The following is a 12,357-nucleotide window of genomic DNA, read 5'->3' on the forward strand; positions in this document are numbered from 1 at the left end:
GGACTCGATGGTCCCAAGGGTCTTTACCAACCTGAATTGTTCTGTGGTGGCGCAGCTTTTCATAATTGTGCATCAAACAAATCTCAGTGCTTTGGCCAAAGTGTTATGTGAATCGGTGGGTTCACCTGGGAATGCTTTCTCTCTGGTTGGCCGCTGTGTTCAGCTGCGTGTCTTCAGCAAAGAGGAGCCTGACCTTCCTCTTCTGTATCGATACAGCTGAATTAAAGGGAATCAGTCCTCCTTCACCTTGGTCTCCATGTGCTGAGGAGGAGAGTGGTGCAGTTCTGCCCCATGGTGCCCCGGGAGGGGTCAGCAGAGGAGGTGCTGTGGGGAGCAGGGGGTTGGGCAGTGACCCAGCAGCAAGAGAGGAGCTTGGTCCGCCTCAAACACCAGCTCCTGCACACTGAGTAGGAGTGGGGCTTGCAAAACACTGCTGCGATCACTGCTGCCACTGCCTGCTCGTCTCATCTGCTGAGGTCCAGAAGTGCATCGAGTGCTTAATGCAGTAGGGTATTTTGCTGTGTTAGAAATAGTATGGCCAGCAGGACCAGGGAAGTGATTGTCCTCCTGTACTCAGCACTGGTGAGGCTTCACCTCAAGTATTGTCTTCAGTTCTGGGCCCGTCACTACAGGAAGGACGCTGAGGAGCTGGAGCATGTCCAGCTAAGGGCAACGAGGCTCCTGAGGGGAGACCTTATTGCTCTCTACAACTACTTGAAAGGGGGTTAGAGAGAGAAGAGAGTCAGCCTTTTCTCCCTAGTAGCAAGTGATAGGACTAGAGGAAATGGCTGAAAGTTGTGCCCAGGGAGGTTTAGCCTGGATATTACGGAGATGTTCTTCACTGAAGGGGTCACTAGGCACTGGAACAGGCTGCCCAGGGCACTTCTGGAATCACCATCCCTGGGTGTATTTAAACACCATGTTGATCTGGTGCTTAAGGACGTGGTCTAGCAGTGACCTGGCACTGCCAGGTTAATGATTGGACTCGATGATCTTAAAGATCTCTTCCAGCCAAAGAGATTCTGGGATTCTGTATGGTCTTACAATGATGAAATCAGTCACTGGACTCATCCTTCAGTTCTGCAGTTTTTATGTTACCCTGAAGGTCCTGCTGCAGTTACTTGTTGGGATGATGCTGTCACTTGGAAGTTCAGAAAACATTAGTGGTGATGATTCACCTTCCCGTGGCTGTGCTTAAGTATATGGGCTCTGTACTGTAACAGCAGGTGGCTGCCTAATGCTTTTTCTGAATCTTTTGCTATCACTGTAAAGAACAGGGAACCTGCAAAGGAGCCTGGAATACTTGTAGGGTTTCTAGTGTTAAGTGAAATCACATTTCTTTTTCTCACAGATGTCTCCAGTAAAAAGTAATGTTTTTTAATGGATACTGGCAAACTTCTGTGAGCTGTCCTCTAGCTCTTTCCTTTTGAACCAGCTCATTGACTTGATCTTACTGAAACCTGTCCCTGACCTGCTGCTCTGAGATGGAATAATCATAGGGAGTTACTTCCCTGACAATCCAAATATGACACAGTAGATGGGCTGTAAAAAATGTGTTTAGTGCCTGGATCACCTGCAGTAAAAGTAGCCTTAATTCTCTTACCAAATCCAATCCTGATTCCCTTCTGGTACTGTTTTCTATCCTTTAGCCTGTTGAGGATGGGAAGGAAAAACAGCAAGACAAATCACTTGCTTTCCTATACTGAGGGCTTTAGAGTGGTTCATTTAGAATTGTGGAGATATTTGCTTTTGATGAATGAAGCCAGATTTAGAGCTTAGGTAATTTTCCACCGAGCACAATGCTTACGTTTGCCTGACTGTGTTTTCATTCCTACTGGAAAGGACCCAGTGGGTGGCTGGAGGAGCTGGAGATTTGCACAAGTGTTTGTTACTGGAAGGGACACTTTAGACAAAGTTTAAGTTTCTGAAGGAAGCGAGTAAAACTCTCTTTACAGATCACACCTGTGTAAGAGGATGTTTTTGTGTTTTAACAGTCCGGATAGACTTTCTTAGGAAATGCAAGCAAGCCGGGCTTCTGGATGACATATTTGAAGAGATGCTGGACACGCTTCACCTGGCACAGGAAAAACTGATGGATGACAACACTTCCGAGACAGGTACGGAGACCCATGGAGGCAGCTCTGCTTCCAGAGCAGAAATGCTGCTCTGAATCCCAGGCGCTTGGCCCTGGGTCACCTTCCTGAGGGTACTTCTGTGGTGCCAGTAATCGGGTCCTGCCTTATTTCTGCAGCTGCACAGGAGGTGGAGAGCAAGTATTTTTTTTGTATACTTGTGTGAGCAGAGGGGAAGATCTGCGAGAGCTAGCTGGGCATGCTCTAGTAAATCCTTCCAACATGAATTTTTGAAGCCACTTTTTTACCCTTAAGCAGACCTGAGTTGAGCCTGACCTCTTCTCGCAGGTACTGAGGAGAGAGGTCCTGAAAAGAAACACGTTTTGTTTGGTTCCTAAGTCTATGTTGTTTTTACAGCTTCACAGCGGGTCCAACTATGTGTTAGTAGCAGCACTCTCTTTTGAGGGAAAACCCCCTCAGCAGGTACTTTGTAAGTCTTTGGATGATTAGTTAGAACTTTATTGTCAACTGTTCGTGCCTATTTGGGCGTTTCATTGGTTTAAGTATCAGCTTGTATGAAACGCTTTGCTCTTGGAGGGTTCCACTCTAATGTTGCGTGGTCCACAACATGGTTAAAAAAGAACATTTCAAACCTGCCTCTCCTATTGTCCTCTGAGCTTTACAAAGTTATGAATAATACCTTTGGACACTAAATGCTAATTTATGCAAAGTACCCGAAGCACAGAGAGGGACATGTCCCGCTTGGGCTAAACCTTCCTCACGAGCAGCTCCTGTGTAACACAGCAACAGCTGCTAGAAGCAGTTAGGAAGTCCAGGACACGTGAGGGGTCCAAAGTCTTCCCCATTAAGCAAACCCCTGAACCGCCACACAAACTCCGTGGGTTTTGTGCTTCTCTTTCAACGGAAGCCCCAGTTATGAAATTGAGGCTGTTGAACACCGCACAGTGATAACGCTGTCCCGGGTGTCACAAGGTCTGTCAGGAGGGATCGGTGTGGCCGGCCCTGCCTTTCCATGTACAGTCCTGACATGGGGGAATTCTGAAATATGACTTTGTAAATGGACTGTTCACATGGTGCAGACCTCAGAAGGGAATTTACATCCAGGTCGCCTTTCCTATTTTCCATATAACACTGAAAAAGTAGAATTGACAAAATGATCCTTCTTTCTCAATATAGATTATATGAGGAGGAAGACATCTTAAAACCTTGAGTGATTGGTATGATATAAAGTAATTAGTGATTTGTTCTACTTCTAACGTAGGGCGCTGCATTAATGTGAGAGTTCTGTAAAGCTTGACTCTGTAATATTAAATCAAATTATCTCTTTCCCCAGAGTATGAAGAGACAGTGATGTCACTCTTTGACTGTGGTCTGTTTGAAAATATACTGACAAATATTCATTCAGGTACGTGGAAAAAAAAGCTGTCGGAGCAGTAGCAGTCGGTATGGTTTTGGATACTGAGGTTATTCTCCTGAGAGTTTTGATAAAATAACCATTTGAAATGAAAATTCCAAGGAACTTTTTTGTCAGCACCAGATAAACAACGGAATATAAGCCATTGCTACCCGAATCGTAGACATTACAGTGTGTCAGACTGACCTGAGGCGGGGGAGGCAAGGCACAGTTCCACAGCGTTCAAAGACCAAAGGGTCTCCACCTCAGAGGACTTTCCCTCTCCCACAGGGCCCACTCCTGTCCCCTTCCTGTGGGTGATTTCCCTCCCTCCAGCAGCTTGCTCTGCTCCTGCCTTTTGAAGGCTGTTCGGACCAGCTCCTGTGTTTCAGTTAAAAGGGTTAAATGCGATGAGCAGACCTTACCAGGACCTGCTGGCAGTTGTAAATGTGCTCTGAAAAACAAGCTCAGAGTGCTCAGAGTGAAATGAAAGCAAGGGCAGGAGCAGTTGCTTGGGTCATTAGTGTGGAAGCAAACTCTGGGGCTTGGACTCCAGCCTCAAGGTTAAAACTGTTTTTCAGATAGGCAGGTCTCTCTCTCTAACAGTCAGCAGCCTTTCTGACCACTGCTTTAATTCATCCCTGTGCAAAGGGAAATGGGTTTTAATTAGTAAGCACTGACGTTCAGTGTGCGAAGGTCGTGTTTGCCATTTCCCCTTCGCTCGACTGAAGAAGCCAGGCTCCTCTCTCCAGTCTCCTCACATTTAAATTCCTGTTTTGGAAGTGGGAATGACTGGTGTTGCAGTTATCTGCAGTGCTTCATCCGAGGGCATTAACACATCTCTGCTCACAACTCCTCATGTGACACAACCTTGGATCATGGCTCCATCAGCTTTTTACAGCTCCATCAGTTTTTTCATCCTCTTCTCAGCCTACAGGAGAAACTCTTGATGCTGGCACTTACATACACACACACACACTGTGTGATTCTCCTTTGTAAAAGTTTATCCCCTTTCCGATTCTCCTCTACTTTAGCAGCTCAGTTCTTCCTGTATCACAAAATATTCTCTTCTAATACCATCAGCCTACTTTTAATTTCAAGGTCAATAACAAAAACACATATCAAGGGTGGTTCCAAAACTAATCTAAGAGTCCTTGAAACAAACCAGTGAGAAAAGAATGAAAACCATGTTCATTACAAGTGAAACTGTGAGGAGGAAAGGAAATCACCAGATTTTTTTAACTTTTTTTTTTTTTGTCCTAATCTGTCTTCTAAGCTCTAGCATGTCTGTGATGACAAAGTCTGGGACTAAATAAATTAGGACTAGTATAGCTGCTGTGTCATCTTTGATCATTTCGAGTCATCTGACATGCTTTGCTTTCAATCCATATTTTCGTTTTATTTTTTTTCACTTTTTGTAAATCATGCAAAACCTATTTTAAAGCCTTACACAACGTAGTGAGGTTACTCTAACGCCATTGTCGATACTGCTTTTTTAAATCCTTTTATATATAAAAGGGATAATTGATTCTTTTTGCAGTGTGCAGCTTTACTGCGAACTTGACTGATTTCAGACTTTTCATGTGGGACCTGCTGTTGCCTCAACAGTAGTTGCAAATGTCTAGGTTGGAGGTTCTCATTCCCTCCTCCAAGATAAAAGTGACTTCTTTTAATTTTGCTTTCTGCTCGGACATGGTGTGTCCTGCTTGGGCCGATGCCACAGCCAGCTTTCATCTCCCCTCGCGGCTGGCGAGTGGTCTGGCCAGGAGCCTTTTTGCTCCTCTGTAGCACTTGTTTTCAGAGGAGCTGCAGCTGTGAGTTCTGCACTTCAGCAGCAATACAGACCCTTCGCTGAGAGCCCCTTGGCACTCAGCTGACAGAAGCACCGTAGTTCCAGGTACGCGTGCCTCAGGCCATTCCCGATTTTACAGAAATACCTATTCTTTCCTTTCAGGTCATCCCCTCTGCTAGGAAGCAGTCCTGTAGGACAGTCATTCGCATCACTGACATCTTTCTCTGGGCTGTTTCTGTTCCTGCCATGTCCTTTTGGAAGGAGGGAAACGGAGCTGTGTGTCTTCCAGCTGTAGGTTACCCATGTGCTGAATGCAGTAACACAATCCTCAAGTTTGCTCTTTGGTTTATTTCTGATAATTTATTACTTCATATCCAAATACTCTCTAAGCTTATTTTTTTAATCCAGCTCCCACTTGCACGTGTCCAGCTTTGTCTTTAAATATGTGCCTGCTGGTCCTTTTAGCCATATAGACTCGATACCAAATGGTTATGTCACGACAGCTGCGTGGGGCAAGCGATGAAGGCTCGACTTCCTTTGCAGTCTCGTCGGCTCTTGAGCCAACACCGTGAAATGGTGGGCACAGGCTGTGGTGAGACAGTGGTGGGATGTGCTGTCAAATATCATAGAATCATTCAGGTTAGAAAAGACCTTTGGGATCGTTGTAGAGTAGGGTTAGTGGTTGGACTCAAAGCTCACCCCTAAACCAGATCCCCCAACACCACATCTAAACAACCTTTAAACACCTCCAGGGATGGTGACTCAAACACCTCCCTGGGCAGCCTGTTCCAATGTCTGACTCCTCTTTCTATGAAAACTTTTTTCCTGATGTCCAGTCTAAACCTACCTTCTTGCAGTTTGAAGCTGTTCCCTCTTGTTCTATCGCTCATCACCTTTGAGAAGAGACCAGCACCAACCTCTCTACAATGTCCTTTCAAGTAGCTGTAGAGAGTGATGAGGTCTCCCCTCAGCCTCCTCTTCTTCAAACTAAACAGCCCCAGATCCTTAAATCGCTCTTCATAAGATTTACTCTCCAGGCTCTTCACCACCTTTGTTGCCCTCCTCTGCACTTGCACCAGCACCTCAATCTCTCTCTTGTATTGAGGTGCCCAAAGCTGGACACAATACTCGAGGTGTGGCCTCACCAGTGCCAAGTACAGGGGGACAATCCCCTCCCTACTCCTGCTGGTCACACTATTGGTAATACAGGCCAGGATGCCACTGGCCTTCTTGGCCAGCTGGGCACACTGCTGGCTCATATTCTTCCCCCGGAGGAAAGCAAAGAGAAGAGGTGTCATCTGCTTTTTTTCAGTCAGCGCCAGGGTGAGCTTTCAAGGCCTTCTTTAATTTTTGACAGGCAGTGGGCATCCCCGTCGCTATGGCTGCCTGCGTCCAGTATCCACACTCAACCCTCAGCGATAGTGTGTGTGAAGATACATTCTAAAAGTGTGTGCACATACATAATCTTCTATGTACACACATAAACAGCAGCAGCAGAGATGGGCTTTCTGCACAAAGAGAAGAAGCAGAGTGGAGGCAGAAGGCCAAAGGCTTTTCTTTTTATTTTTAAATCAGAGTTAAGGCTGGTTCCAGCGCTGTAATTCAGAATGAGCAGGGGTAAATGTCTGGAGCTACGTTCCCCACTCTACCCATTGGAACTTTGAAGACCTTCACTGTCTTGCCCCCTCCCCCAAAAAAATAAATTCAAGTTTGTTCAAAACACCTTCTGGTTCTCACCAAAATCTTAACTCTTGACGTCCTTGCACGCTGTGAGGAAAGCTTTGTTGTTCGACTTTGCTGCTCGGAGGTCACCAACACCTCTGTGTGTGTTTTTTTACCGAACAAGCAGCTGCTTAATTTAAAACTTTGGTGATTAACAATACAAGGTTATGGCAAAGCTTCTGACTTCTAGCAAGGCCTGTTCCTGAGCACTCAATAGTCCTTAGCACTGGGAAAATGGAAGTAGGGGAGAGCAGCAGAAATGGGGTCAGGAAGGGCTTTGCAAAGAAGGTCCAGAGATTGGTTAATCCCATCGGTACCCTGGCCAGAACCGCTTTGCCAAAAGTGGGAACGTTAAATGCTCTTGAGTTGTGGTGTTGAGAATCCAGCTGTTGAACGCAGTTGTCCCAAACCGGCTTTTAGGTTTAATTTTGCTGTTGTTGGCTAAAATCCATTAGGCTCATAAATTTGCTTGAAGTGTGTAATTCAGAGATGTTCTATTTAAAGTTTTAAAATGTGTTGTTAGTGGAGGAGTCCCCATACAAATGGATTCTGAAAATGGAACTGTTAAAGCTCACAGGCAAACTAACGAGTTAGTAACTAAACAAGTAATTTTTACATTTGGCTGTGATGGTTTAAATTAAATCTATAGCAAGTCTGGGGATTACAGAGTATGGATGACACAGTAAGTGACTCTACTACTTTGTATTTTCTTTTTTGACACTGTGATACTCCAGCTGGTCTCTCTGGTGTAATACACAGCCTCACCTCTTCATGAAGAGACCAAGCCTACAGGCTGTCAGGCTAAAGACCGGGCTTTAGTGTAGGTTAAACTAAGCAGTGGTAGCCTCTGCAGTATTAATGCATATATAACGGTTTTTTTTAATTAATAATAGTTGCATATGAGTAAAAGCTTTTATCCCTTTCTTTTTTCTAACAGGAACAGAGGAAAAGATCCAGAAACTTCTGGAAAGCAGAAAAAGACTGGATAACAAGATTGAGCTACTGCAGGATTTAAAAGAAGTCATGCTTCCTACCCAAGAGAACAGTGCTAGTACATCTAGTGTAGCATCTGAGTAACTCCCAAGTCTGTCTGTAATAGTGTGAATATTTATGATTTTTCTAATGATAGAAAACATAGAGCACGTCTGGTCAGTGTCTTAAGTAATTCCTCTCTTCCCCTCCCCAAGCTGGGGACACAAGCAAGAACTGCTATTTTCCTCATTTTTATACCTCACAGTTGCAATACTGTTAAGTTATGCCCTTTCTAAAAAAAATTACCGTGGCTCATTGAGTGTTATATACACCAAATATAGCTTTTCTTAAAGTTTTTTCTTTTTTTTTTCTCAAAGACAAGGGAGCAGCAGCTGCCACAGAACGTGGGAACCTCTTGGGACTGTGTGTGGCAGCTGCTTTGCTGTCCACAGCTAGACAGCGATCTTTTAAGGACCACATTGCTGCTTTGGCTGTCCAAAGAAGATAAATTAACAGCACTTGCACTCAAAGAAGCCTTCTGAGTTATAAACAGGAGTTTGGTTTCTTTAGTTAAATGATTCTTTTCAGCGGTGCCCAGGAATAGAACAAGAAATAATGAGTTTAAGTTAGAGCATGGGAAGTTCTATCTCAACATGAGGAGAAACTTCTTCACTGTGAGGGTGACGGAGCACTGGCACAGGCTGCCCAGAGAGGTTGTGGAGTCTCCTTCTCTGGAGACTTTCAAAACCCGCCTGGACGCGTTCCTGTGTGGCTGCCCTAGGGGATCCTGCTCTGGCAGGGGAGGTTGGGCTAGCTGATCTCTAGAGGTCCCTTCCAACCCTGAACATTCTGTGATGCTTGGTTGACTGCTTAACGCATAACAACGTCTGCTGTCACGGCAGCAAGAGAAAAACAGTGTTCGCAGGCAGACAGAAACGGCTGAACATCATACTCATGTGCAAAGTAAACTGGATGAGATGATGGCCTGCATCTTCCTTTCTCCATTAAGAAAGGATACAACATCCATCTGTCTTGTCTTAAAAAAAAAAAAAAATTTGTTTGAATACAGAAAAGCATTGTTTAGTTAGTTACAAAAGGATAAGGTAAAATAAAATGTTTTTAAGAATGCTGTCTATCTATTCATGCTCACTAGCCCTTCTGTGGCAGGGACAGGGTGGAGGAGGGTGTGTGCTGACACACACCTCAGGTTATCTCCACCTTGCCTCAGGCACAGGCAAAGCAGGGCCAGAGCACTCCCCTGCTCCTCGTCCTCATCTCAAGCACCACCTGTCATGACAGGCTGCGGCACCGGCCTCTGGACACAGCTGTACTCTCTCCCTGACTCCTAAAAATTTATGCCCTGAGCTTGTTCTGGATGAGGGTGGAGAGCAGTAAGGACAGAAGAACAACTTTCAAAACATCAGCTCTTGGGGTAGAACCACTGGCAGTACCCCACAGGAAAAAAAACAACAGTATTTTTTAACTTGCTCCCACAATTCAGGCCTGGGGGCTGGCCAGGACAACAGACACAGTGTGTGCTGCCTGAGCCAAGGCCTCACGTGCTGCTCAGCTGTTCTGCCTAGAAAACTCCCACCCAAAACAAAAGCGTATTAACATGGTGCATGAGTTTATCTGTTGTTAGGGAACAAAAAAAACAAAAACGCAAATCCACTGTCATGGGAAATGCAACAAAAGCTCATGTGAGCTCTTTTCTTCCTAGATGGGAACTACTGAGAAGCTTCAGCGCAGCTCCGAGGAGAGGATCTGTTCGCTTCTGTTCCATGCTCGCCCCCTCACCTCCAAGCTCCACCTTTAGTCCAGCATTTGCAATCCAAAACACGTTGTTTATTAGAGATGTGTGTGGTACATTTGGAAGCATTTTGTCAGACCGTGCCAGACTGAACTCATATCATGCCCAGGGCACTCCCTGACCTCTGTCAACAATACAAAATCCTAGGCTTTGGAAAATTTAGCAAAGTCAGAACCCCACAATTAGACCTGTAGCTAACCTAAACTTCAAACATGAAGTTCCAGGTTCTCTGCTCTACCTTGTGACAAACACATTGCTTTTATCGTGTACACATCCATATGTACCAGCTGTAAAAAAAGGACTTAGTGGAAAAAACCATCCATAGATTGTAATCACTGGGGTCTAAAGCAGGGCCTACAAGTAGAGTTGCTGTTTTCTGAAATTGCCAGCACAGGCCTTTGTCAAGCACCGTGAAATCAGTAAGGTTCAGTCATACGCAGTCTGGGTGTTTGGCCTGGTTTTGTTTCTGTGTTGTTGGGTTGTTTTTTTTAAAGAAAAACCACCCTTATATATTCTGTGCAACACAAAAAAACCTGCAAACTCTTTCAAAACCCCAAGAAGTTTGCTAGTGAACAGGTAGAAAAAAAAAAAGTGGATTTTATTATGTGTAGTTTAAATTTATACAATACTTAAAAGCAACCCCCCCTCCTTTCAGAACGTTGTATCCCTTTCCCTCCCAGGGAACCAATGTAATCGGAAATCACCAAAGGGATTTTTTCCATTAACCATTATAAACATTGCTTGAACAGATTACACAAAGTACACGTTACAACTTACATCAAGGTATACCCAAATATAAAGATTTGCTTCCGATTATATTTGCTAGTTACCCCTTTCTTCAAAGCTACTTGCATAGGCTTTGAGGATAGTATTTTAATTATAGAAAATAATTACATTTTTTTCCCATTTTTCTAATGAATACACTTGGTTAATTACACATAGCAAATGGCAAATTCATTCACAATCATGCAAATGCAGTAAGAGATACCCATGCCATTTGCTTCTCTAAAACCCGAGGGAGTTAATGATTTAAGTGACATCATTCAGTGGCTCAGGTCACACTATTCTCCAGCCTCGAAAGTAAACTGAAAATATTAACAGGTGGTGCTAGAACTGAGGTTTCTTTCCTAGGCTAAAAAGGGCAAGTCCTTCACACCGGCTGGTGTCCCTTGCACACCGCAGTGTTTCCTCTCTTCGCCTGAAACCTTGAGCTGGTTCCACCATCTGGGTTTGCTAAATGCAAGTGAATATTGTGCTTGACGGTTTTACAACAGTTGCACTCTTGAGCACAGAAAACATTTGTTTTCCCCGTGGCCTTTCACGTCTTCTGGTACAAGAGAGACCAGGTAACACTCGCTTTTACCCATACGGTTACGACGTCCTGTTATAACTGCAAACAACCCTACCAACACCTGTAACTTACAGCCTCATTTCAGTTCTTAAAGGCTCCACATTTACTGGCTTTAGCAATGAATTCCTTTAGCAGGGGACCATCCATTTGCCAAAATGCTGTAGTTTGTGTCACTTCCGTCAAATGATTGACACAAAACTTAAAGCAGAACTCCTCTAAGTCCTAAACAGAAGAAAAAAAGGAAAAAAAAAGGAAAAAAAAATCTTATTATCTTCGCTTCCATCACAGAACATTACATTCAGGCACAAGTGCCTGTATATGCTTTATTTTTGCAGAGACTTAGACAAACACATTAATCTAGTGGTCCTCAAATGCTCTTCCCCCCACGCAGTCACTAAGTAAATGTAACAAAAGTAATAATTCTACCCATGTAACATGGTTACAAAGGGGAAAAATAACCATAATTTAGTTCTCCCTATACAGCTGCAGTGACAAAACCCAGGTGTTTTAAGCAATGTGTATTTTAAAAGTTTTCATGCTTGAAGAGTTTCATCTGCGTTCACAAGAGCTATTAAAACCCAATACAAATAGGACACCTCGGGGTAATCACAGAATCACAGAATTACTGAGCCTGGAAAAGACTTCCAAGATCATCATGTCCAGCCTATGTCCCAACACACGATATGTAGCCAAGAGCGTGGATTAGGAAAATTCACCTTTCTCGTTCTAGAATGTAAACTCAAATCCATACATAACGGTTGCTCGACCTCCTGCTTAGTTAAGGACTTCACTAAAGCCCTGAAGTTGTGTGTCGCCAGGCTCAGCACAGGCAGATACTAATGGGGCAGTTCTAAAGCACAGTTTGGGCAGAAAGCCTTTCTGTGCACAAGAAACAGACTCATGCTACATTTTGGGACAGACATCCCAAAACCAATTCAAAAGTACTGTGGCACAATAGAGAACAGTAATTCTTGCAGAAAGCAGATGCCGGTTACATGAGTCTACTTCGAAGTGCCTTCTGTTAAATGACTAAAAAAGCCTCACAACCATCACTTGCATGATGTCAGAGAGAAAGGTTGTGTAAAAAACCAAGACACAGACATCATCAATATGAGGTTGACCACAAGAAGGCTTCCCGCTCAGATTGTTTCCAGTTCCTCTTTTGAGGAGGAAATCTGTTCTTGTGCTGCAGATCTAAGCTGCCGTAAGGAGGACGCTGCAGCC

General features: G+C 44.2%; 1 protein-coding gene across 1 annotated transcript in view; it reads left to right on the forward strand.

Annotated features, from left to right (window-relative positions):
- Positions 1 to 8,077, forward strand: part of PHF11 (PHD finger protein 11) — a 19,243-nt gene extending 11,166 nt beyond the window's left edge. Inside the window, exons 7-9 of the mRNA XM_009867874.1 lie at positions 1,995 to 2,117; positions 3,427 to 3,498; positions 7,938 to 8,077. Of these exons, the coding sequence (XP_009866176.1) occupies positions 1,995 to 2,117; positions 3,427 to 3,498; positions 7,938 to 8,077 (335 nt within the window). The remainder of the gene's footprint in view (positions 1 to 1,994; positions 2,118 to 3,426; positions 3,499 to 7,937) is intronic.
- The last annotated feature ends 4,280 nt before the right edge of the window (positions 8,078 to 12,357 follow it).

The sequence above is a fragment of the Apaloderma vittatum genome, unplaced genomic scaffold (genome assembly GCF_000703405.1).
Source record: "Apaloderma vittatum isolate BGI_N311 unplaced genomic scaffold, ASM70340v1 scaffold10504, whole genome shotgun sequence".
NCBI classification, from domain to species: Eukaryota; Metazoa; Chordata; class Aves; order Trogoniformes; family Trogonidae; genus Apaloderma; species Apaloderma vittatum.